The sequence below is a fragment of the Bos indicus genome, chromosome 7 (genome assembly GCF_029378745.1).
Source record: "Bos indicus isolate NIAB-ARS_2022 breed Sahiwal x Tharparkar chromosome 7, NIAB-ARS_B.indTharparkar_mat_pri_1.0, whole genome shotgun sequence".
Taxonomy (NCBI): Eukaryota; Metazoa; Chordata; class Mammalia; order Artiodactyla; family Bovidae; genus Bos; species Bos indicus.
In genome coordinates, this window is record NC_091766.1 from 79733420 (window position 1) to 79760885 (window position 27466).

The following is a 27466-nucleotide window of genomic DNA, read 5'->3' on the forward strand; positions in this document are numbered from 1 at the left end:
TAAGGGACAGGGGCAGAGACAGGGAAAAAAGTGTGCCTGGGAATGGAAGGGGAAATAAGACGTGAACTGTTCTCGCAACTGAGCTGGAGACGGAGGAGCAGAGAAGAGCGTTTAGCACTATGGGGCGTCCTGTTATTTGTCAGTGCCTACGGTACCCTGCTTAGAATTCTCGTCCCCTTCCTGGGACCAGCCCGTGTAAGCCGCAGCCCCTGCTGTGAGTGCAGGCAATGTCATTTTCCTGTACCCCCCGCTCCTTTCTGCTCAGAGCCCAGCCCCATCAGTTGGGGACCTCCTGGGCTCTGAAGGACAGGACCGATGCGGGTCACAGGTGCTAGAGCTGCACAGACACTATGCTAATTACACCACGCCTGTTTCACCAGGTTAAGCCGTTGCTGTTGGCAACCTTGATATCCCTTTTCATGTATCCATTTCCCAGCAAGGTGTCATTGCTCTCCCCCCACGCCCACCCCCCCACCCCCCAGCAAGTAACAAACCTTGGACCTGGGACTTGGCCCCTCCCTTTAGGGGACAAGGACAGTAAGGAACAGCCCACAGGAAAGTAGCATCTGTATGTGTTACCTGGAGCTGATGAAAGAAGAGTCCGTTCCACCTGCCGGGGAAGAATGAGGTCAGGAAGGGCTATCTGGTATGTGAAATGTACAAGATGAGAAGGCATTAACCAATTGCTGGCACGGGGCCCAGGGACCAGCGCAAGCCAAGTCAGTGTAGGTGGCCCCCTGACCTGCCAGACCTGTATCCCTGCTAACATCCCCTCTATTCCTGAAGGTGTTTTCCCAATATATCCATGGTATCATGCAGAACTGTGCCATCACTTTAGACAAGGCAGGGATTGTTTTCTCCACTTCTCCCAGCTTACATTCTATTGAGCCCCAACTGTGTAGCTGAGCTGTGAGTCCCCTTCGGGCTTCCTTCTAAATACTTTTACAAGTTTTTCTATCTTTTATTATGCTGTAATTTTCTTATACTCCCAGAATCAACCCCTTCTACTTATGGGAAATTTCTCAAGACAAACAGAAGTTTCTCTTCCTGGGTAGCAGTTCCCATTCATGAAAAATTTCCTTGTGTGCAGTCAGAAAGTATAGCAGGTTGTGAAGCTCTGTAATTTGTTTCCCATCAACTAATAATCTTATTGTGATGAATAATACAGTACTGTTAATGTTGCTACAAGGTTATGGATTGTGCTGAGTGTCAGGAGAGGAGCCGACAGTGCCGTGCAGCAAAGCCACCCTTTCTTCATTTTACGCAGCAGAGTTTCTTAAACAGCTTGTGAGAGACACACAAGCTTCAGCAAGCAATATTCTAATGAATTCAAATATAAAAACTATTAACATCACACCAGTAGGACTTTTGCACAGATGTTGACTCTGTTTTGACTTGTTTCTGGTGTGCTTTTTGTTTTTTAAGGATGTGCTAGTGTATATATTGAAAGCAGATGTTCCAGGTTTGGGGGTTAATTTGCTTCCTTGTTTTTCAGAGAAGAGCCTGAGCTTCTCTACCTGGAATGGCTCCTGATCTGATGCAAGTGTTTCCCCGTCAACACCGAATAACTCTGTCCTGCTCTCCACATCCATCCACATGTTTAATTTTGTTTTATCAATATTATATTTTTAAAAATTGGCATACAGTACCTACCTTTACGGTATAGGGTTCTGTGAATTTTAACTACATGAATAGTAGATTTGGGTAACACCATCACTCTCATGACACAGAACAGCTCCATCACCTCAAAAAACCTCCCTTGTGCCCTCCTTTTGAATTAGATTGGCCAAAAAGTCGTTTGTTCGGGGTTTCCTTAATGTTGAAAACCCAGATGAACTTTTTGGCCAACCTAATAGTTACATCTCCTCTCCTTCCCAACCCCTGGCAGTCATTGATCTGTTCTCAGTCACTAAAGTTTTCGGGGTTTTTTGAGGATGTCCTGTGAGCAACATCATATAGTATGTAACCTTCTGAAACAGGCTTCCTTCTTTCAACGTGTGCGTTGGAGGGGGGTCCTGCTTGCTGTATCCCTAGGTGATCCCTTCCGTTGCCGCGTACCATTCTGTTGTGCCCCACCTTGTTCATCTTTGCACAGGTGGTAGGACCTCTGAGTTGTTGCCCGGTTTTGGTGATTGTGGATAGAGCTGCTATATGACTCTTCTGTGTGTGGATTTTGGTTTGAGTATTTTTTCTATTTTATTTTTTAACTGGTGGAAAACTGCTTTACAGTGTTGTGTTGGTTTCTGGCATACGATAATGTGAATCAGTCCCCTGCCTCCGGAACCTCCCTCCCTTCCCCTCAGCCCGCCCCTCTGGGTCGCCACAGAGCGCCAGGTGGGGCTCCGTGCTCTTTAGCAGCCCCCCATAGCTGTCTGTTTCGCACGCGATTGTGTGCGCGTCAGTGCCGCTTTCTCAGTTCGTGGCCCCTCACCTTCCCCAGCTGTGTCCGCTAGGTTCATCAGTTCACGTGTGGATCGGGGGTGGACATGCGTTTTCATTTCTCTAGGGCGAACACCTGAGATGGGGGTTATTAGTGGGTGTGGTTAAGTGTAGCGTCGTGGGACACTGGTAAGCTGTTTGCCAGGGTGACGATACCATTTTGCACCCCACCAGCAACGTATGGGAGTTCCCATCATGGTATTTTGATTAGCTTTCACGTCTGTCAAAAGTATGTTCTCACGTAATGCTCTCTCTTGTCACGAGCTGCTTCTAACTTCATAATTTCATATTTTTTAGTTCCCTAATGAAAGAGTCCTTAAATTCTCTTTTTTTTTTTTTTTTTTTAATCTTTATTTGGCAGTTCGAGGTCTTAGTTGCAGTACTCAGGATCTTCAGTGTTCATTGCGGCATGCGGGATCTTTAGTTGTGGCATGTGGGATCTAGGTCCCTGACCAGGGATTGAACCTGAGCCCTCTGCATTGGGAGTGTGAAGTCTTAGCCACTGGACCACCAGGGAGGTCCCTAACTTTCTGTCTTTTTAATGTTAAACTTAACTTTATTGAAGAAGAAGAAGAAGCATAAAACATGTTTGCCTACGTTTCTCAGTTCTATTTATGGTTTCTTCTTTGGTTCAGATTACATGTGTTTTAATTAGGAAAATATATCAGTGATATATGTCTCCGAGTTTTTCTCAGAATGAGGGCCATGAGCTTAGCGTACTTTAGAGGTGCAGACAGACGCAGCTTGGCTCATCGGAGTAAACCTGAGTGGTAAAACCTCTTCGTGGTCCACTTCCATTTTCACTTTATGACACCGGGCATCTCACTGCACCTTACGTGTGCATAAAGCACCGCGAAGGCCATGTGTGTCCTGCCCATGTGGCTGAGAATCCAGGGCAGGAATGCCAAGTCTGAGTCCTGCTAAGAAAGCAGTATAGCACGTATATTCCATGTGTATAATTGAGGACTCCAATTCACCATGCTCTGTTATCTAGAATTAAACATAAAAGACAGTCGATAAATACCACATTCAGTTGAAAACACAAATGAATCAAAATGTTATAGTTTCTCTCCACAGGTAATAATTAACATTCTTGTGAATTTCTCAGTGTGTCACAGATCACCCTGTAAATGGTATGCTGGCAAAAAAAGAAAAATCCTTGTACACTGAGACATGTGGGTATATAGACCCAACAGAATAGTGAGTTAGCTTCTGGAGATGAGATTAGGGTGGGAGGAGTAGGTAAGGATTCATGTTTACTTTAATGATATACATATAGGAAAATTGTTCAAAGCAATATGTCATAATGGTCCTTAGAAAATGTTTTTGTGTGAACTGCAACATGAATAAAAACCTATATGAAAAATGAAGCATTTTTATTGTTAACAATCACGAGGGGAAAAAAAGTTAAGGTGAGATCTTTGTGGCTCCGTGAAAAGGCGAGCGTAGGTTATGACTGTCTTTCCTGACCTTCCTAGAGGTCAGAGATTCTATAGCCTCAAAAATCCATGGGATCCAGGGTAGAAGCTCAATAATTAATTGCTAAATGAATGTGCACGGGAATAAGTAAAAACCTGAGTGAAGGAACAAACAAGTGGTTGAAAATGATTTGTCATAAGTGAGTTTAGCTCATGGGTCACTGGGCAAGGAATCAATGGGAGAGAAGGCAAATGGAAGAGAATATGAAAGGCTTTGGTAAATATCCAGCTAGCATATGACTTCGCTAGGCTCTGTACAAAGAGAAACCCATAGACTGAAAGCTTTTTCCTATTATGTGCTGTGTATAACAGCGGTCCCCAACCCCCTGTTAGCAATGGGACCAACAGCAGGAGGTGAGCGGTGGGCAAGCAAGCGAGCTTCATCTACCGATCCCCATCACCCACATCGCTGCGTGAACCATCTTTCCACTCCTAGTCTCCACTCCTAGTCCATGAAAAAATTGTCTTCCACAAGACCAGTCCTTGGTGCTAAGTTAGAGATTTTTGTAAAGACTTAATGGGCTAAATATGGCCACGGGGAATTGTTTAATGTATGACATGCCAGTGGCATGTGATATATTACTACTCTGATTGTAGTCCTAGAACAGTACAACCATCAAACGTCTTACACTTGTAACCATACAGTAAGGAAGCCTTTGGATTTCTTCTGATCCAATCCAAAAAGCCTTCCTGCCGGAGGAAGAAATCCATCTACCTTGCTTTTGATTTGCAAATCCCCTGCAGCACCCTCCTTTCCTTTGCCACATTCATTTGCTTTTTGTGTCATGAGCCACAGATAAATCAGGATTTACCCTACTCATGAGTCAGTGGCCTGCAGCAGAGGTTCTTTAACACAATAGGTTCATGATGGAGAAATGAACATTTTCCAGTGGCCTAGACAGCCACCAGAGATCCTGTTAGCGGAGTTTGGAAGTGAAGTGCGTCTATTCCCACTTGGGTGTGTCAGAGGCCTCTGCCATCATGAGTTCCGTGGGGATTTCAGTTTGTAAGGCATTTGTTGTCATGTTTGGGTTGCTGCAGAAGAGAAAAAATTGCTGCAGTTTGCGTGAGATCGAGCTGTGTTTTGGTAAGGAAGCCCGCCATCGTTTTTTTCCTGAACTCCGGTCAAGTTGAAGCTTTTACAGTTTGTCTCGAAGGGTATCAAGCAACAGCCCCTTTGAAAGACTTCCAAATCTGATAGGATTTGGACTCTCCTTTTGACTCCTTTGTTCTTCCCTTACTTCTCAAAGTGTCATTCATTCTCTCAGCAGCCCTTTGTTGTATCTACCAAGTGTTCCAGGAGGCAGGAATTCAGCAGGAAATAAAACAGCCTCCTTGCCTTCTAGGAGCTTACTTTCTAAAAGACAGTTTTTCAAAATGTTATAAGTGCTTCAGACAAAAAGAAAGCAGTGTAAGGAGGATAAGCGTGCTGAGGTTGTCGTGGGAAGGCATGTCCTGAGAGATGACACGTAGCCAAGACCTGCACACAGGAAAGGAGTGGGCCATTCAACTGTCTGTATCCCTGATCAAGGGTGTGGTGAGTGCAAGGGACCTAGCGTTGAAGCCCGTTGGCTAAGTCCCATATCAGGCGGAGGCCAGAGAGGATCAGAGCCTTTCTCATTTACTTAAATGTTTTCTCTGAGAACCAGGCTTGAAGCTAAATGCAAGAGACCGATCTAGGCTGATAATCTGGCTGATCCCTACACACACCACAGATTTTAAAATGCCTTTGTTCTTGCTTTTTTCTCTGCCTGGAATGTTTGTTCTCCCAGATATTGGAATGGCTCTCTCCCTCTTTCCTTCAGGTCTCTGATCAAATATCATCCTACTGAGAAGCCTTCCCATGCCACACTATTAAAGTTTCAGATAAGCAGTGTTAGAAATGGAAATTATTTGCTCCACCAAATCTGATTATTTCATGAGAGAGATGACTCATCTCTATGTTATGGGATTAAGAATGATCCCATTTGAGATGACAAATACTAGAAAGTTTCAGTAACCTGAGAAGCCCTGAGAAACAAATGGCTAATTCATGACTTACACCATGTAAACTCAATGAATAACTCAGGGCCTCAGTGGGTTCACTGGCGAATTAGCAGTGATAGAGCAACCTGCTTGGCTATCAGTGAACCTGAGCAAAAGAAACTTAAAAGTGTGGGTTTTTCCACTGGTTTTTCATGCAAAATGAGGGCTGATACTCAACCAGGAATACCAAGGTTCCAGAAAAGCTTAGCTTTTCTAATGCTGATTTTCATAGAAAATAAGAGAATTTATAAAAAGTGGAAAGCTACTGATAAGGCCCTTCAGATTATCCACCATCAGATGGTTTTATTTCAGTGTATTTATTACACAAGGTGAAAATTAAGGGCATTGATTATTTCAGTGTGTTTTAAGACCTAAAAGAGCTACTATGACTCATCAGTAGAAAAAAAAAAACCCTTGTTCTTTTTTTTTAATCTAAGTACAGTTGATTTGTTATGTGTTAATTGCAGGTGTACAACAATTATCCAGTTATACATATATACATACAGATATAGATACGGTCTTCCCAGGTGGCACAAGTGGTAAAGAACCTGGCTGCCAATGCAGGACATGTGAGAGATGTGGGTTCAGTCCCTGAGTCGGGAAGATCCCCTGGAGGGGGGGAGTGGTTACTCAGTTCAGTACTCTTGCCTGGAGAATCCCAGATAGAGGAGCCTGGCAGGCTACAGTCCATACAGAGGTGGACATAACTGCAGTGACTTAGCATGCACACACAGATATTGTGATACATGTATACATATGTGTGTATATCAGTTCTTTTTCTGATTTTTTTCCATTACAGTTTATTACAAGATATTGAATATAATTCCCTATGCTCTACAAAGGGTCCTTGTTCTTTTATGTATAGTAGTATGTATCTGTTAATCCAAAACTCCTAATTTATCCCTCTCCCTCTTTCCCCTTTGGTAACAAAAATTTGTTTCTATATCCGTGAATCTATTTCTGTTTTTTAAACAGGTTCATTTGTATCATTTTTAGATAAGAGTCCCTTATTCGTAAAGGTGCCATTTACTTCAACAATATCTGGCAACAGGAAATTTTCCAAGTCATTGAAATAATCTCAGGATCACAGGATCTATTTCACGCCTTTCTCCGTCATCTCTAGAAAGAATTAACCTGATAAGATAGAAATAAATACTGACATTTCCTAAGTACTTCCTATTCATGATGCATTTTCTTTGCACTTTGAGCGTACTATCTCATTTAACTCTCTTCACCAAATGGAAATGGTTATTAACTATCTTTTATGGATGGGAAACAGAGGCGTGGACAGGTTACCTAGCTCATAACTCTGATTGTTGAACTCAGAAGTCACCCAGGGAAAACCGGAGAAATCAGTGTTGAGAAGGCTGTGGGAAAGTCCTGGAAATAGCATACTAAAGTGTGGCTAAGAGGAAATTCTGTTTGCCAAAGGGGCACAGTGGGAGATGGTGATTCTCATGTCACGGACACCTCCTCCCCAACAAAACGGAGATCTGCAGAGCACACTGGCCTCCTGTTGGTCCCCGTGTTTTCTGAAAGTTGTTTGCATCCTGAGACTCTTGCATCAGGCCGAGGGGTACATGTTCATGCTTGTGAACCACTACATCCTGGGAGGGGTATGCTTCTTCAGAAAGCTCTCGGATATTTGTTTCTCCGGCATAATTATGTGCTTGTGTGTGTGTCCGTGTTTGTTTATCTGGAAGGCAGACCTGAAAACATCCCCAGCAATATACCCTATGTATCCCATCATGCCCACTGTCACTTGACAGGAAATCAGACGCACAAAGTTCAAGGTCTGACATTCAGCGGACTTCTGTTTACATAGTTTGGAGAAACTTTTGTTATCTTGCCTTATAAGGCTCATACCATGAGAGATTTGGGGAAAAGGTCACCCAGAGAGTAAATAATTCTGCTGAGCTTTGAAGTGAAAATGTGCTAGGAACCTTTATCCTGTCGTTGCCATTTAACTGGTGTGCTTCAGTCATTCTTGGTATTAATGAATGGTGTCGACCAGAGCATGTTCCCGTCATTCTGTTAATCAGAGGCTCAATCTGACATCAAAATCAGATTTTATCTTTGTTTTGATTCCCTTCCTATGTTCTGGGAAAAGAATTGTGACCATCTCAAAGAAACAAAAAAAGAATGAAATACACCGCAAGGAAAACCTAGTTTAAAAGCTAAAGTATGACATCTTGATGGAAGAAAATTCCACTGTGATTTTTATTTTTCAAAAAAAAAAAGAAAGAAGTCCAGTCTTTGAAAAACATATTATCTTTCATGGGTAGGGAAATATCCAAATTATGCCCAACCTATTTTACAATAAGACCTTGAAAAGCTATGCGATGAGCTGGAATGAGAGGAGTTTAAATTTCTGATGCAATTCTCTGCTTGGGAAAGTGATAATGCAGCTCAAATAAGAGAGAGTATTTTCTGCTACAGCGCAACAATCAACATAACGTCTGGGCGTATTAATAATTTCACTCCTAAACTTCTCGACTGGGAGAGCATGGGTCTTAATAGCATTGTCAAGATCCTTAGGGCAATTGAAAAACCCAAAATCATTACTTTTCACTGATAGGCTTTCCTCTCCCAGAGGATGCCAAAATACCTAGGGTAATGTAGATTTATTGAAATGCTCAGATAGGCACTGCTCAGATGTAACTTTGCAATAAAATCTTCTCTTTAGAAGGATTTCTCTCAGATATTTCAAGTGGTTTTTTTTTTTTTTTTTTTGTCTTTGTCACTTGGAAAGAGCTAATGGAGTTGACACTGATCTCAAGTGATACTTTCCTGATGATTTAAGAAAGCAAGGAGTGAGAAAAATAAGAAAATAAGGAGTGAATATAGGGAAGGGTATGGTAAAACTAATGTGGCACTTCGGATTAAAATCCCTTTCCGACCCACCAGAGGTGAGAACTTGCCCACCTGGGGCAGGACAGTCCCAAACCAACAAGCAACCTGAAACTCGTAATTCAAGGGTAGCTGCTGGCTTGGCACCCGATGCAAGAGTTCCCTCTCTCTTCCTTCTCCGCCATCAAGAGTTCCTGCCTGTGCACGGCTGGGTTTTAGCTGAGCAGAAATGGCCCTCTGCTGTGATTACAGCCATGCCTGAAGCACTGCAACAAATTCCAGGATCCCCCTCAGACCCTCAAGTACACAATTGGCTCTCAAATGGCCATCACCTAACAATCTCCACCGGAAAAATATCAACAGCAGCCCAAAAGCACCTGTGAAGGACTGGCTTCGGGTTGCCTGAGAAAGATGTTTTCTAAGTGGTATGAAGTGCTCGCCTCCCCATCTGAAGTCTAACTTTGTTCAAGCGGGGCTCCGCAGCAGACAGACAACGTGATTATAAAATCCCGGAGGGGATCACCCTTTATATGCAATGTCCAGAATAGGCAGATTCATGGAAACAGAAAGAAACAGGAGCAGTTGGACAGCACCTGCGAGTGGGTATGGGGTTTCCTTGTGGGGAGTGGGGGTGACAGAAATGTCCTCAAACAGTAGTGATGGTTGTACATCTCGGTGAATATACTTTTAAAATACTAAAATGTGCACTTTAAGGACTGAATTTTATTATAGCTCAGTTAAGTTGTCATTAATAACAATTAAACGAGTAGGAGGTCAGGCAGAGCCAGGACCAAACATAAAAATAGAGGGGATGGAAGTCACCTCTCCCCTGTGTCTGCCCATCTCCCTGTTAAAGGACCTTCTGAGGCAGTGAGAATTAGGGGAGTAACTGGAATGCTCAAGGAACAGGGGCATAAGTCTACTGTGATTCCTCTGAGCTGAGGCTCACCAAACAGAACCCTCCAGGGGCATCAGTTCATTTGTTCATTCATTCATTCTGTGCCACTTCCATGCCAGGTGCTGTGGCCTTGTGCTGGGGATTTACAAACAAGAGAGGTAGGCTCCTTGTGTTGGAGGAGCTCACAGTCTCGTGCAGAACACAGGAGGGTCCAAAAGTCATCCAAAGCTTTTTGCCAAGGGTGATGAAAGCGATGGTGCACTGGAAAGGGGCCCGGATATACTGTGGTTAAATGTGAAATGTACAAAAGGAAGCCTGTATCACGTAACCTCCCTGCCCCTCCATTTCCTCCTCTTTGAAATGGACAACAATATCTATCCTGAATGTTGTTATAAATTTTTCTTCAATTTTTTTTTATTTTGATTTCACTGGAGTAGAGTTTATTTGCAATGCTGGGTTAGTTTCAGGTGTACAACAAAGTGATTCAGTTATGCATACTTATTTTCTCTCGTTTACAGATTCTCTTCTCATCTGGGTTATCACAGAATATTGAGTAGAGTATTACAAGTTTTAAATAAGGCGAAATATATGGAGTGCTTATCACACAGGTGGGGCTTATTAAATGCAAACGCTTGTCCTTAGATGAGCTAAGATGTCCCTCTGAACCCTAGCTGTTTATGAATGTAGGTAAATCTGACAACACGTCTGCCTTGCGAGTATCATCATAAAGGTGCCTGGAATGCTTTTTCTCTGAGGTCATACATTTTGTGTAAGCAAGTAAAGTACAAATCACTCCTTATGAGTGAGTACTGTCCTTTCCTCCTCTGGTGCTCCGGTCAGGCTGAATGGGGTCTTTCCAGGAAGGTCAGCCTCCTGGCTCCAGGACCATGCAACGCAGACTGAGAGGCCCTGGCCAGGGAGGCCCTCTGGGAGATGAGAAAGAGGCCATAACTTGGCTTCTCCTTCACCTTGTATTCTTTCTTTCCTCCTCTATTCTGACATGCAGAGAAATAGCCTGACAATAGCACAGTTAGATATAAGAAATCATACAGACAAGTCACCCATCCCACATGCCAGCAATACCATCAGTGGGTCAATAATAAAAAATAGTCTGTTCTTTAGGAGACAGGTCATTCAGTAGGTGTTAAGGGAAGGAGGGAGCTCGCTGAATGTCCCCTGGGTCCAGTACTTAGAGGCAGGTAAGTAAGCCTCTCTCCAAACGGAGGAGGAAGCTGAATCTGATCAACCTCCGTCTGCCTCATCCCTGGGCTGTTGGCAGAGGCCCTCCAATCAGAGCCAGCAGGACAGGCCGGGCCCAGCGTGCCCTTGTTTCCGCCTCCAGCAGACCTAATTGCTGCTCATCCCTCCCGCCACTGGTTATGGGAGCCAGGGATGCAGTGCGGGGAGGGCCCTTTGGAGAGGCGCAGAAAAGAGACCGCTCTGCAGTTTGGCTGTTCTGGCCTATTTCTCTTGATTCAAGCCATACTGTGAGGGGGAGATTCCCTCCACTTTCTCACGAGATCTGGTTCTGCGATTTAAGCAATGTGTAAAAGAGTACAGCAAGCCAGTTTTCCTCTGTATTTGCAGTGTGTGTGCGTGTTAGTCAGTCATGTCCGACTCTTGTGACCCCATGGACCATAGCCCACCAGGCTCCTCTGTCCATGAAATTCTTCAGGCAGGAACACTGGAATGAGTTGCCACTTTCCTCTGCAGGAGATCTTCCCAACCCAGGGATGGAACCCAGGTCTCCCACATTGCAGGCAGATTCTTTACCATCTGAGCCCCCAGGGAAGCCCAAAGTAGTTTGACACTTTCTCTGTTAGGGAATCGAACCCATGTGACAGGCGGGGATTTGCAGGGTCCTGAGCAAACTGGGGAGGGTCCTCATTCCCTCCCTGTGAGCATGCTTTCTAGAACCTTGTACTCCTCTGCGTGGGGCAAAGTGAGGAGGAAACCCTGGGATCAACACCAGCTTTATTGCTTACTGAGCTGTGTGACCAGTAGCATACTACTTAACCTCTCTGAGCCTAACTTTCTGGGTCTGTAAAATGGAGATGATAAGAGAACCTATCCCATAGAAGGGAGTGGAAATACTCTGAAATAACTGAAATGCAGCCCTTAGTGTGGGATCAGACACACAGAGAGAGCTTAATTCATAGCATCTGTTGTCAATATTATTGGTTTGTCGTCATGACCATTGTTTTGTTTATGGAAATGAGAGAGCTCTGAATCCCAGGTTCCACTGCTGCAGGCTTTTAGAGAGATACTCCTGAGACCGCCTGTATTAATGTCCCGCTTTGTCACTTAGTCCCTGTGCCCTTCTGCAGACAGAATCTGAAGGTAGAGGGGATCTGAGGATGGTAATTTTGCCTCCACATGTTGATTTGAAACTTCACTGTGAAAGCTGCTGCCTAAAACAGCTAGGAAAACTGGAGTGCCTCAAGAGGTACTCATCACTTTCGCCAGAACCATGGTTGCTATCACTGTTATTACTATTATTGGTATTATTAATTGCAAAGAAAATGATATGTATTGATAGCTTACTAAAGTGCCAAGAATTGTGCTAGGCTCCCTACAAATATTCTTATTTGATTATCCTAGCAATTATATGAAAGAAATAAAATGACTATACCCATCTTACAGATGAAGAAACAAACTCAGAAAAAAATACGTAACTTACCAGGGATCACATAGCTAATAAGTGGCCAAACAGGGGTTCACAACTTACCACCAGCCTGGCCGTCTGCAATAGCCTCCACTCTCCTTAGTTCTAACCTGAGGCTTGGAAATGCTCACCTCCGATTCCCTCTGGCGCCCATTCAAGGTTAAAATTGAACAGGGTTTCCTGGTGCCAGTTTTCATCACCCAGAAACTCCAGAGTTTTTGTCAACATTATCTCCACTTCCAGCATATTCAAATTGCTGTCAAGGTGGAACTTGCTCCAAAGATGAGGTTCAGAATGCAGAGAGTTTGTGGTTAATTCATTATCTTGGGGGCTGAAGGGTTAAAATTTTTAAAGGCAGACAACTGGCTTGTCAGCTCCAAGAATGAGTAAATCGTTGGCAGCTAGGCAGGCCTCTACTTTTATTTTTTCTTTCACACATTTCCTCATCATTTTTAATCGCCAGGAATAATTGGTGTGGGCAAGTCAAGGCTATCTGAGTTCATCCCTGCCCTCCCACTGCCATCAACACCCTGCCTGGCAAAGGAAGACCCAGCCTGAATGCCTCCCCCAGCTGTTTATTTAGAAAAGTACAACAATAGCCAGTTATTGTGAATTTACTTCCTTAGCTCCATAGAAAATGCTTTCTTTACACATTCTTTAAAATGTGGGCGTTGCTGGTTTCCACATGCTATTTGAGCACCACTCATCTAGTCAACACATAAGTTGACTCCAGTGTATTTGTGTATGTGTGTATGTGTGCGTGTGTGTATGTGTGTGTGTGTATATATATATATATGTAATTTTTAAAGATCAACAATTAGCATGCCATCTTCAAGAATGAGTGATACTCATTATCTATTTTATATATAGTGAAGGTGTATATGTTAATCTCAGCTTCCTAATTTATCCCTCCTAATTTATTTATTTGTGGATAATGAATTAACCACAAACTCTCTGCCTCCTGAACCTCATCTTTGAAGCAAGTTCCTTCTTGACAGCAATTATGCTAGAATAGCTAGAATATGCTGGAAGTGGGGATAATGTTGACAGACTGGAGTTTCTGGGTGATGAAACTCCAGTGTGTATTAATATGTATGTGTATATGTATATACAATGGACTATTACTCAGTCATAAAAAGTAATGAAATAATGCCATTTGCGGCAAAATGGATGGACCTAGAGGTTATCGTACTAGGTAGAGTAAACCAGAGAAAGACAATTATTATACTATATTGCTTATAGGTTGAAGGAAAAAAAAAAGATACAAACATTTCCCAAACAGAAAGAGACTCACATACACAGAAAACAAACTTATGGTTACCGAAGGGGAAGAGCGGTAGGGGAGGGATAAATTAGGAGACTTGAATTAATATATACACATTACCATAAATCCACCAAAGACCTACTGTATAGCACGGGGAACCATACTTGGTATTCCAAAATAACTTTTAAGGGAAAAGTTGTGTATATAACTGAATTGCTGTGCTGTACACCTGAAACTTAGGTGATATTATAATTCAACTGTACTTCCATAAAAAATTTTTCTACAAAAAGAGTTGATACTCTAAAATTTTGTAATCCCAGACAACTATGTTGGAATTGATATTGTGACCTGATCAAGAAGTCCTGCTTTATTTTTAAGACTCCACCGTTAACCAGTTGGCATTTAGGAAGGACAGAATATGTGAACAGCATCTCTTTCAGGAACAGAATTGCTGGCAGCTGTCCCACAGCACATCTAAAACCTCAGACGCCTAGACCGTTCAAGCAAACAATCCAAATAAGCAAACAGTTCAAGTTAAGTGTTCATTCAAGCACTTCATTTTAAAATCTACAGGAGGCACCTTCTCCGTGAATTAACTTTGCTCGGATTCCTATCTGTCCTGCCCTAGCTTTTAACAAAGGACCGATATATAGCTCCTTCTTCCTAGGACTAAAAGCTGCACAGCACCTAAAAACAAATTCCAGGTTTCTGACTTCAGGATAAATCAGGTGCAGTATAATAGGTTAGCACAGTAATTTTAATGACAACTGCCTTTTGCTGCTAATAGCATACTTATTAGGTTGATACCATGTAAGTGTTTATGCTACATAGTTATTCATGCCTCAATTACATTACTGTGTGATTTCAGATTTATGTAATAGAAGAGCCATTAATACGATGAATTAAGCCCAATAAATGTGTGGCACTCAGAGTGGACATGAAGGAAGCTTCCTTCATCAAGCTGAGATATTCATCTTTGTTTCACCATAGACTGAAGACAACACTTGCCTTAGAGAATGACTCTTTCATGTCATTTCGCTTCCTAGAAAGCAGTAAGGCATGTTGCTTGCCATTGTGTGCATTTTTTGAAATAGAAAACCGTCACATCCAGCAAACATATTGGATGACTGTGACAAAAACAAACACAAAAAGTGCTTGAGATCATTCACTGTAGCAGAAGTGTTGTTATATGAGAGACACGTGACCCACACAGAATGCTAAGGAACCCTGAGTTCAGGCAGCGGTCCAAAAGCGTAAATGTCTACCAGCCCGTAATACAAAGGCTACATCTGACCAGGTGAAGGTAACAGGGGTTGTTCAGGTTGATGACAGAAGCAAACAAGCAAAACCACCCAATGGTGCTGGGCTCCATCCAGTTGTTGCCATGAGGGAATACAGACTCGATGTCTTTAATTTGTTTCCAAGAGAAGTCAGAAGTCTGGAACCCTATGTACAGTCTTCACCTTGAATTTTTGGTAATAGTCAGCTTGGGGTCTGCCAGTTTGTGACTCCTGCCCTTGGGAGATGAACTCTGAGCGCACTCTTTCTGCTTAAATCTGAGCTTCTTGAGAGCTGCAGTTACTCCTTTATCCATCCTTCTGTCCCCCAGAACCAAGCAGTGGTCCACGCACGCAGTTTGGGGGGAACTTGCCAGCCATCAGGTAGCGTATTTAGCCCTTTGCAGTCACCTTCCTCCCTACCTTTCACAGCAACCTTATGGGTAGTTACTGCTGTTTTCATCATTTGACAGATAAGGATGTTGATAATTAGAGAAAGGAAGCCTGAGGCCTAAGTTCCCATAACTCAAAAGTGGGCAGACTTGATCCTTGAACCCAGTTCTTCAGATATTGTCTCCTAACCACTGGCTCAGTGCCCCCTGCAGATGCTCGTGCACCAGTTCTGTTTATCCCCAGTGATAGCATTTGCCTCTCTTGTCAGGGTCTTTTCCTTCTAGCTCCTGCACCTAGTTCAAAAGTTTGAGTTTTGAATAGATAGATAAATGAGCAAATATGACCAGTGTCACAGTGGAAATGAGCAACAGTGTAAGGTGAGCATCCTTCAATACAGAGGATGGGGGACTGCTGCACTGTTGTTGCAATGGGTCATTTGATTTTATGCAAAGAGCTTGCTGCTTTACAGGAGGGCCGGGTGAGTGGAGAGTTGAGTATTTGTTTATCTTCTCCTGTTCGTCCTTCTCCATCCCTCAACTCCCCCACCCGCCCCCCGCGATGATGCCCTAGGCCTTCTCTTAAGGAGAAATGGAGAATTTGACCTGTCTGGAAAACTGGAAAACTCACCCTCCATCTTTTGGAAACAAACCACTCAACACCCAGGTGGAAGCGCCGCTCCCCCGTGGGCACCACCGCCAGCTGTGTCCACAGGAAGACAACCACAGGAATTGCACCCACAGGGAACACTGATGGACAGGAAAAGACCACCCAAGCTGGAGCAGGCAGAGAAGGCTCAGCTCAGGGTGAACAGACCAGAAGCAGGAGGGGCCTGGTGTCCCATTTAGTGAATGAAATCCCTCACACAGCCTCTTTGTACTTTGGGAGGGTGTAGCTGGAGAGCTGGAGGGTGGGGGCTGAGGGCTGAGGGAGATGCAAAGTTAGGGCTTGGGGCTGGGGAGGGTGGGTTCTCGCTTGTGCTCTGATTCATCTCGCCTTCCCGAGGCAAGGCTCATAATTACCTAACTAATGGAGAATAATGACACCACTTGGATGGGAGTTGAGAGGGGGAGAAAGAAAGGCATGAGAATTCATTAACCTTGTGTGAGGGGCTTAGATAGCATCTCTGAAGGATCATTATTACATCATTTCACCCCCTTTTCTCCCCTCTTTCCACTAATACGAGACAGACAAATGCTAAATAACTATATAATAATACATTGCAAGACAGACAACAATGCCAGAAAATATAATAGCCTGCTATAGCAATGAAACTCCTTCAAAGTTATATTTAAAATGTCAGTGGTGCAGAATGGAAAATACGAATTAACAGGTTCATTTGGAGGACGCAATTTAAAAATCTATACAACGGTATGGTGGCATTTCCCACTGGGTTTTAGTTTTAGTTTTATTTGTCCCACAACCCCCCCTCCCCCCCCCCAAAAAAAATCACCCAAGTAATTTCAGCCCAGAGACACAAACTTCGAGGAACCACTTTCCTCTGCATTTTTCTTTCCTGTTTGCAATGGTCACGATGCTCCCCAAACCTAGTATCTTCTTGACATGTTGCCTTTCTCTCGGAACGTTTCTGCAAGCTTCCCAGGAGCCATGGAATGTAGATTACACCTTTTGGAGATGTAGCCTGGCCACATAAGGAGACAAGTAGTTGAAATTTGTGTCAAATTGCTTGTTTAAATGACTTGAGCCAACTTCTTAGAGCCAGGACAGCAGGGGCTGAGGATTTTCAAAGTTGGCAGGGGCCAAAATGACAAGGCTCGGCAGTCACCTGGTGGGCTGCCAAGCCCGACTGGAGGCTTCAAAAAATAAACTTTCTCAAAGGACACAAATTAAAAGTCATGTTTCAGCAGCCATTAAAACCAAATTATAGGCTTGCATTGCATAGTGAACTGCTTTCATTTTCATTACGCTTAAAATATTTCACTTTGTAGATGGAGAACGGATTGCCAGGAAAACCGTGGAGGGGACTGTCATCCTTGGTCATATTTACAGGCGAATATGTAGAGGGGTGTGGTTGTCCTTTGTGTGTTTTTCCTGCAAGGATGGAGGATTTCAAGATTAGAAACTAGGATGCAATTTTGAGTAAGGGTCACGGTTTGAAAACATCAACCCTGACCTTCTCCAGAGACCGAGTCCTCAGGGTTCATCTCTCAGAGGACAGATGTTATCAAGCCCCTGATCTGAGTGAGCTCATAGGTGTGTTTCGTTGACTCTCATTTTTAAAAAGGTATACATATATACATGTGATTGTATATAAACGTGAAAGTGTTAGTCGCTCAGTTGTGTCCGACTCTTTGAGACCCCCATGGACTGTAGCCCTCCAGGCTCCTCTGCCCATGAAATTCTCCAGGCAAGAATACTGGAGTGGGTTGCCATTCCCTTCTCCGGGGGATCTTCCTGACCCAGGGATCGAACCAGGTTTTCCCACATTGCAGGCGGATTCTTTACCATCTGAGCCACCAGGGAAGTCATATGTAATCATATGTGTATATATATGTGTGTGTGTGTATATATAAAAATATATATGTGTGTGTGTATACATACATATGTGGGTATATATATAAATACACATACCCAAAACACACGCATATATATTTTCATTGTCAACATTTTTAAAAAAACTAAAAGTCCAGATCTTCAGCTTTCCTAGAAAAACTGGAGGATCAGTTGCCTTGATCTCTAACCCCTAAATAGCCACGTGAGCCTTGATCTGAGTGAAGGCTGTTCCCTACCTGCTCCCGTTCACCTCAATCCACTTCACTTTCCTGCCTGGCCCCTGATAGGTGTTTAAACTTGCTACTCCCTGACTTCCAGTATGCCATATTCTTATACCTTCAGAAAGATACCATACCATTATTTCTTTTTATCTGTATTTTGGCCATGCTTCACAACATGTAGGAGTTCCCCAACCAAGGATCGAACCCATGCACCCTGCAGTGGGAGTGTGGAGCCCTAATGCTGGACCACCAGGGAAGCCCACCCCTCCCCCCATTGTGGACATTGTTTAAAGAATGTATGGAGTATCCTGGCTTACCAGGAAATGGGCTGGGAACTTGTTACAATAGAGGTCAACCTTGAATGTCACATGACTTTCCTTGCAGAATTAAGAAGTTTCAAATAATTCCCACTGGTGAGCCCTCACCAGCCTGGTTTTGCTAACCTAGCTTCTCATGCATCATTTGATGCCTCGGTTCAGTTCAGTCGCTCAGTCGTGTCCGACTCTTCGCAACCGCATGAATCGCAGCGCGCCAGGCCTCCCTGTCCATCACCAACTCCCGGAGTTCACTCAGACTCACATCCATCGAATCAGTAATGCCATCCAGCCACCTCATCCTCTGTCGCCCCCTTCTTCTCCTGCCCCCAATCCCTCCCAGCATCAGAGTCTTTTCCAATGAGCCAACTCTTCACATGAGGTGGCCAAAGTACTGGAATTTCAGCTTTAGCATCATTCCTTCCAAAGAAATCCCAGGGCTGATCTCCTTCAGAATGGACTGGTTGGATTTCCTTGCAGTCCAAGGGACTCTCAAGAGTCTTCTCCAACATCACAGTTCAAAAGCATCAATTCTTCAGCACTCAGCTTTCCTCACAGTCCAACTCTCACATCCATACATGACCACAGGAAAAACCATAGCCTTGATTATATGGATCTTTGTTGGCAAAGTAATGTCTCTGCTCTTCAATATGCTATCTAGGTTGGTCATAACTTTCCTTCCAAGGAGTAAGCGTCTTTTAATTTCATGGCTGCAGTCACCATCTGTAGTGATTTTGGAGCCCAAAAAAATAAAGTCTGACACTGTTTCCACTGTTTCCCCATCTATTTCCCATGAAGTGATGGGACCAGATGCCATGATCTTCGTTTTCTGAATGTTGAGCTTTAAGCCAACTTTTTCACTCTCCACCTTCACTTTCATCAAGAGGCTCTTTAGTTCCTCTTCACTTTCTGCCATAAGGGTGGTGTCATCTGCCTATCTGATGTTATTGATATTTCTCCCGGCAATCTTAATTCCAGCTTGTGCTTCTTGCAGCCCAGCGTTTCTCATGATGTACTCTGCACATAAGTTAAATAAGCAGGGTAACAATATACAGCCTTGATGTACTCCTTTTCCTATTTGGAACCAGTCTGTTGTTCCATGTCCAGTTCTAACTGTTGCTTCCTGACCTGCATACAGATTTCTCAAGAGGCAGGTGTCTGGTATTCCCATCTCTTGAAGAATTTTCCAGTTTATTGTGATCCACACAGTCAAAGGCTTTGGCATAGTCAATAAAGCAGATATAGATGTTTTTCTGGAACTCTCTTGCTTTTTCCATGATCCAGCAGATGTTGGCAATTTGATCTCTGGTTCCTCTGCCTTTACTAAAACCAGCTTGAACATCTGGAAGTTCATGGTTCACGTATTGCTGAAGCCTGGCTTGGAGAATTTTGAGCATTACTTTACTAGTGTGTGAGATGAGTGCAATTACCTAAAGGCAAATCAAGGCATACTGTTTATTAGTAACTGACCCTGGGATGCTTGATGTAGTCTTACCTGAGTTTCCAATGGGTGATGTTCAGCACTTGTCAATATCAAGGCTTTGGTTCCAGATAGTGTGTTCGCGGCGGTGGCCAGCAGCCCCTGACTGCCATTTCTCCTTCCTCTTTTCCCAGGCCCTCCAAACCACCACAGCCAGTCGACTCTGAGGCCCCCTTTGCCACCCCCGCACAACCACACGCTGTCCCATCACCACTCGTCCGCCAACTCCCTCAACAGGAACTCGCTGACCAACCGGCGGAGTCAGATCCACGCCCCAGCTCCCGCCCCCAATGACCTGGCCACCACTCCCGAGTCCGTTCAGCTTCAGGACAGCTGGGTGCTGAACAGCAACGTGCCGCTGGAGACTCGGTAAGTCCCCATCGTGATCACACATGCCTCCTTCCTGCCTCACCCTCGCAGAGCATCGGGGTGGCGCAGAGCTATAGTGGGGTGAAAACCCCGCCTACGTTGTGGGATAAGTTGACCAGCTCTGGCTGTTCCCTTGGTAATTCCACCCTGGACAGCAGGTTGATAGGTATTTCTTTTGTTCACATGTGTCTCCTTTTAATGCATGTTTACTTTCTTCGACAGCTCCTGTGTACCCAACTAATAGAATTAGCATAACATATTTTTACACAAAGGCTCATGGGAAACATGCTTATAAGGGTATATTGACTGAAAGCTGCTGATAAATTATGCATTTAGCCTTTCCTGAAGTAATAAATGACTCATTTGAAATTAAGTGTTTGGGGAGACCTTGAGAAACAATCCCCAATTCCAGACTGACAGAAGTATAATTTTAATTTATATTTCATCCAACATGCAGTCTCTCTTTAATCCCTCCTGTACACACTTTTTAACAGCTTGATGCCTGAGGGGCAAACAACAATGTAGAGAAAAACAAACAAGAAAAAAGGGGCAGCATTTATGTTGAAAGGGAAGAGTTGGAAAGTGATCTCCAGCTCTGGCTTTGCTTTGTGTTTGCTGCTGTCCTTTTCTCACCTTTGCTTCTGGTCTTCCAAAATGACCCTTGCCTTAGCGACCTGAAGGAAGGGGCATTGGTCACAGCGTGGCAGGCTACAGTGTAATTGGCAGTGGGTTGACCAGATACTGGAATGCTCTTGTTTTTCCATCCCCAGGCACTTTCAGGGTGTATGTACTTCAGTGGTCACTGTTTCCTAGCCCAGAAGAACCATGGAAACTAAATAGAGAATGGGGCTAATTCATATTGAACCTTTAGAAAGTTCTCACATAGTTTTTAAACTTTAATAACTTAGGTTTAAAGAAAAAAAATAATCTGTAATCTTTCCGGTAATGGCCAGTGAATTTTTTGCATGCAGCTGGCAATAATTATGCAAGCCATAGCATTTCATGTTGTTTATCTCTAATTATTAATAAGATCTTGGATACGTTGAACCTCATTGTCATTATAGTCACTTCAAACTTTGATGCATTTTATTTTCTAACCAGTGTAGGTGATTTGTAACCATGCCTTTGTAATCTCTAAGGTTTATAATAAGTAAACTCAATAGAAAATATATGTATATATTATATATAATAGATAGGTTTAAACATCTGCATTGATATAATAACCCACTAATAAGTAGCTTTATGGAAGGGTTCCAGGCTGAAAGCTAACTAGTCCACCAGGCTTAACTCAGTCAATTTTCATAGTTGGTGGTGGTCTTTAAGAGTGGATAAGATTTTCTTTTTTCTTCCTTATATTTATGAACTGCCATAGAGTTTGTGGGGTACTAGTCAGTCTGTTTTCACGTTAACAGCCATTATTTGAAAAATATTAATAGTCACTAGACATGAGGCAATGCACAGTGGGTAAGACGGAGGAGGAGGAGAAAGGGTAGAAGAAATGTAGTAGATATTGGGAAAAAGAAGGAGAAAAAGGGAAAAAGAGGACTAGCATCACCAATACCGAACAGTTTCTATTGTGTACTTTGTAAATGCCAATATCAGTGGTTTAAATGCACTGTCTCAATCAAGCCTGGAAGCACGTCAGTGAAGTAGGAAGAAATCATTGTTGTCACCATTTAAAAATTTCAGAATGTAGATTTGGGGTCAACATAACTTGCATGCATTCTAGAGCATCAGTGAGATCGTAAATTATGAGACTTTGGATGGAACTCTGGTGGTTTCTACACATAAGATGGTGAGGTATCTGATCACAAACCTACAATTATTGCCTTGATTGTCACATCATCAGGGAAAGATCCATCAGAATGTCCACTCCGCACAAAGAGTCTCTAATTGGTGATGGGAACACATGCACTGCATGAGGGTATCTGCTGTCACCCATCACATTCTGATGTGATTGGCAATAAATATTTCCCTTGAAAAGATCTGGGGGAGAGGACCAGCAAACCAAGCATATCCCCTTCCTGCTCTCCTGAAGTTCTCCCAGAACATGCCTTCCAACCTGTCGAGTCCTTCGTCAGGTTATTAGAATACTTAGCATTTCTCCTAGGTTTGGAGTTTCTCAGTGCTTTTAGAGGAAGCAAGCCAAATCCTATCAGAAGGCAAGAACAGTATCAGATGTTCTCTGATCAGTACATTCAAGGGCCAAGAATTAGAGAATGTAAGTCCCTTGAGAAGGGCCATTACTAAAATCAAACCCAGGTATTTGAAATTCTATCTATAGAACTGAATACATAGAATTTGGGTGTGCAACTGGTCTTGAATTGAATTGTTGAACTTTATGTTTCTCTTTTAGATATTATTTATTCAGTCTCTTATTAGCAAATATTTACTGAGTCTCTTGAAAATACTAAGTGCTATGTTAGGTACTGGGGAGATTATGATTAAAACGTGTATTCTTCCCTTAGAGCTCATACAGCCTAAAAAAGGATATAGGCACATAAACAGAAAGATCATGCAGTGTTTACAATAAAGAAAGTCTGTAAGTTACAGTGGTTGAACAGCTGACATCATAATTAACTATTCCAGGATGTTCAGGAAAAGTTTTCCAGCTGAGGGGCTGTTTGAGCTGGGTTTGGAAGGATAAATAAGAGTTTTACCTAGTAGATAAGTGGAGAAAAAAAATCAAAGATTATGGCATCATTTGTTCCCATTCTTCAGTGATTTTTCCATGTAGTCTTGGAAACTGTAAAAGTGAACAATTTCACTCCAATGCTGAAATATTGTTAGTTTAATGGTGTCATTTTCTTACCCACCAGGCAAATGTAGGGAACAGAAGCTCTTAAGTTAGGGTAATGATATCATACTAGGATTCCCATTCATGTCTTTCATATCAAATAAGGATTGATTAACCACATTGGAGACAGAGAACCATTGAAGGCAAGACATTCTGGAGGCTGATTATGATGTAGTCATCAACTGTGAAAGTGCAATGGAAATTTACAAACAAAACTTCACCACCCCCGATCTCATTAATCTAGACTTCTGGGCATGATGGAAGAATTTCATAACTCTGGAAGGTGATGGGTAGGCATTCTGCCACCCCAGAGACTCCAAGCCAAATCCAAGGTGTTTCTTTAGACCAGCAAGGAACGAGCCCTGGCCCCCTGCATTGCTTGTTGATGTTCCCATCAGTCTTAATGAGGCATGTTAGATCTTCCTTGAACTGTGCTTTTTCCATTTTTTGTTCTATGACAAGTAGAATCAAGGTGCTGGTTAAGGAGGCATAGCCAGAAAACAGCACTGTACAAATTTGGAATATAACACAAGACAAAAAAAGCTTATAAGGGAAAGTTTTGTATCAATGTTAACCATATAAATAAAAAATGCATATAAATGCGTACTACCCAAAACAATCGGTTCATGTGTAAACCATAATATAAGCCAAGAGAAACAAAACACAGGGCAGAGGAACTGTTTGCAAACAGGATGGTCTACAGAATCACTCTCCTCAACCATCTTTCTCTCAGCCTACTTGCAGAAGGTCTTAGAACAAGGTCCATGGGTAATTCTGAGTTGATACCACCTATCTCCTCCTCCTTCTTCTGAGAGCAACAAGGTCAGGAATCTTTCTGGCCAGCTGCTGCTTTGGGAGTTTCTGAAGTCAGCATCTCTTTGTCTAAAGTAGTAAAAAGTAGCTCAGTGAAAGAACCTAACTTTCCTTCCGTCGTACATTTTGCTGAAGCAAGCTTCTTTCTCGGAATCTCTCTCTGGTAGCAGGTCACTAAAGAAAATCCCTAAGCAGAACAAAACTTCTCTCTGAGTTTGCTTTTGCCCCCAGAATACCAGAGTAGCCATCAAGATCCTCAAGCAAGTTTTCAAGTTACTTTTTGAAATGGTCATCCATTACTCATTAGAGAAACATCTATGAGACCCAACCAGATGCCAGGCATTGAAGAAGAAGAAAAGCAAGTCCTTGTCTTTTTGTAGATTCTAGGCTGTAGACAGAATGCGAGCAAAAGATTAGGCCTGTGACCCTCCAATGACAAATGTATTAAGTGCCATGAGAGGTATAGAGAAGCCAGACTCAGGAGAAATTGGCATAAAGGCTGAGCCCTAAGGATGAGTAGGTGTTAATTAGGCTGCCGTCTATGGGGTCGCACAGAGTCGGACACGACTAAAGTGACTTAGCAGCAGCAGCAGTAGCAGCAGCAGACTTAAAGAATGTTCTTGGTGAAAACTATGATCCAGTGGGAGAAGAAGTGCTATGACTCCAGGAAGAGAAAGCAAACTAGAAAGGCAGGCAAGGGCAGGACAGTGCATGGTTTGGGGCTGCTTTAAAGATTCTGGACTCTCCCCAAAACAGTGAAAGATCACTGAAGCATTTTAAACAGAAGGCTGAAATAATACATAGATGGTTTTGTTTTGCTTTTAATTATGGTAGCTGCCTTATGGTTAATAGGTAGGGGGTTGGGCAGAGGTACAGTAAGACTGAGGATGCAATTTGGAGAATACTGTCATGGTTAAGATGAAAAATGGTGGTGTTTCCATTAGGGTCCCCATAGCTGCAGTATCAGAGCTGTCTGCCTTTCTCCTACCAATCTGACCAGAGTTATGGGGAATGTACTAAAGGTAGAATCAGTAAAATTAATGATGGCTGGAATGTCAGGATGTAGCTTAGACAGACGTGAGCACAATACCCGATTTTTTTACTTAAGAGGCTGAGTGAATAGTGATGTCACTTAGAAAACAAGTTCAGTTTTCCACCTCTTAAATCTCTGAGGCAACAAGAAAGAGTATTGAGTTGCTGTTATTGTCCAGACTTATTTTGATTCTAAAATAACAGATGTAACATAAAGCACATCCATTTACAAATAATAGCATAGTTAGTGTATCCAACTCTAGTTTTCTTGGGCTTCCCTTGTGGCTCAGCTGGTAAAGAATCCGCCTGCAATGCTAGAGACCTGGGTTTGATCCCTGGTTTGGGAAGATCCCCTGGAGAAGGGAAAGGCTACCCACTCCAGTATTCTGGCCTAGAGAATTCCATGGACTGTATAATCCACAAGGTCACAAAGAGTCAGAAACGACAGTGACTTTCACTTTTCACTTTGACTGTATCCAAAGTTCTCAGCAGTTGATGTTTCTCTTTAAAAAAAAAAAAAAAAAACTCTCCAGAAATTTTGTTCAACTTAGTTATTCTACATGATTGTATAGTTCTGTGAATAACAACTTTATCAAATAGTTTTTGCTCAATACTTAGTTTTACAGGCATGATCCCATTGAACCCTTTAACTCTTCTGTTGAGTATATGTTACTTATCCCTATTTTAAATAAATGGAAACTGAGACTTGAGAAGATGAAATTACCTGCACATCTCCAAATAAGTAGGTGGCAGGACCGGGATTGAAATTTGGGTCTACCTGACTCCACATGCCGTATTCCCAACACATGATAATGTCTTTGAAACTAGAAGAACAAAACAAAATAAAATGATACTTATTATCCAATTAAAATTTACCCAGGCCATGGAAATGATGAAGTTAATGCATTATAAGTGATGTGAGGCAAGAAATGATCTGAGGGATGAATCCCAGTCTGTTACTGGACATAGAGTTGGTCACTGACAAATTCATAAGCTAGGCAAGATATAAGGGACCCTTGTCTTCAGCTCTGCAAGACTGACAGCCACCCAGAATGGTAAATCTGAAGCCTCAAAGGACTATGGTGCCAGCAGCATGGGATACATGTGAGCTGAGCTCAGAGGTTTAATGCTCTGCCTATCATAAACTGCGAGAGTAAATTGAAGCTGCAGAAATAAAAAGCACTGCTACTTTTTTTTAGCCTCTTTGATTTGCAGGAGGTTTATCTTCCAAACAGGACTTTGCCAGATTGGCAGGAGAAAGCCACACTGCCTTGAGTATGCTGGATGGCCATTTGGTCATCGTTCGTGTAGGGACACTCAGAAAGTTGTGATGAACACCCAGGAAGTGCTCTGATCGAGAATGGAGCATTTTGGGCTTGACAAGTGGCACAGGGAATCCCAGGAATCTAATTTGGGTATCAGCATTTCAGAAAACCTACTTTTTATCTTCAAGACCAAGTAATTTTAGCCTCATCTGGAAGCTTTATGGGGATTGCATATTTGGGAATCAAGCCTAATGATCTTTAGTAAATAAGGTTTTCATGGAGAAGAAATGAGATTGTGGAAACATCCCCACCATGATGAACCTGAAGACTCTTCTCAACTTGTTCTCAGATTGATTTTTCTACCTAAGGATTAATTTTCTGACAGAATCCCTGAGAAGCTTGATCTTGAGAATATTAAACCAAGGTAACCTGTTTGCTTCCCACCCCCCCCCATTTTTTTTTTAACGTTTTCAAGTGAGGTGTAAAACTAGAATTCATTCTGGGTGAACCAAATGCATTCTGCTCCTGCTGCTCAGTCGCTTCAGTTATGTCCGACTCTGTACAACCCCATAGATAGCAGCACACCAGGCTCCCCCGTCCCTGGGATTCTCCAGGCAAGAACACTGGAGTGGGTTGCCATTTCCTTCTCCAATGCATGAAATGCATTCTAGCACTTTTCAAATCAGTAGGCAGCATGATTTCTCCATACTGCGAAACATTATGCCCCCTCTAAATTCTCATCAGAGGCAACATGGAAATTAATGAGACCTTTAGGTTAGCTTTTCAAACTCAGCCTTAGTTTATAGCTTTACCTTGCCTTTTTGACACTGTGATCCCGCCTGGCCACCAGCAGCATTTCACGTTGCGGTGCACTTTAATTTTGTAGTTTTCTTAGTCTTCCTTGGAAACTGGCAGCTTATTAATCTCAATAACTGAACAGCTCAATAGGCATGCTCTCCAATGAGAAACCAGACTGTGCCTTTTTTTTTTTTCTTGGCAGATGGAGACAGGGGTTGGTGGTTGGTTAGAGGCGGGAGGTGGAGTTGGGGGTGTGTTGGTGAGTGGTAGAGAAAAACCCAGTAAGGAGGGGTACCCCATACCCCACATCACTTTCTAACAATTGGCAGGAAAATAAAGACAACCTGGTCTAATCCATTGCTTTGCTATTTATGGCTTGCGGTGTTAAACACACCTAAACCCATTAATAAGAAAATAAAGTGTTGTGGCTCGTGTGCAAATTACAAGGTGCGTTAAGAAAGAAACAAGCATTGTCTTATTTAAGACCACTCTAGTCTGCTCTTGGCATGGTTTGCAAACTTGGAAACATACTTGAAGGTAAAGGTCTACAAGGAGGGCTCAACTTTTAAAATGTGTC

At 42.8% G+C, this 27466-nt stretch overlaps 1 protein-coding gene across 4 annotated transcripts in view; it reads left to right on the plus strand.

Annotated features, from left to right (window-relative positions):
* LOC109561123 (teneurin-2) overlaps positions 1-27466 on the plus strand; it is a 765441-nt gene that overhangs the window by 401132 nt on the left and 336843 nt on the right. For all 4 annotated transcript variants that reach the window (XM_070793964.1, XM_070793965.1, XM_070793967.1 and 1 more), the window contains one exon: positions 19950-20184. In XM_070793964.1, coding sequence (XP_070650065.1) covers positions 19950-20184 — 235 coding nt within the window. The remainder of the gene's footprint in view (positions 1-19949; positions 20185-27466) is intronic.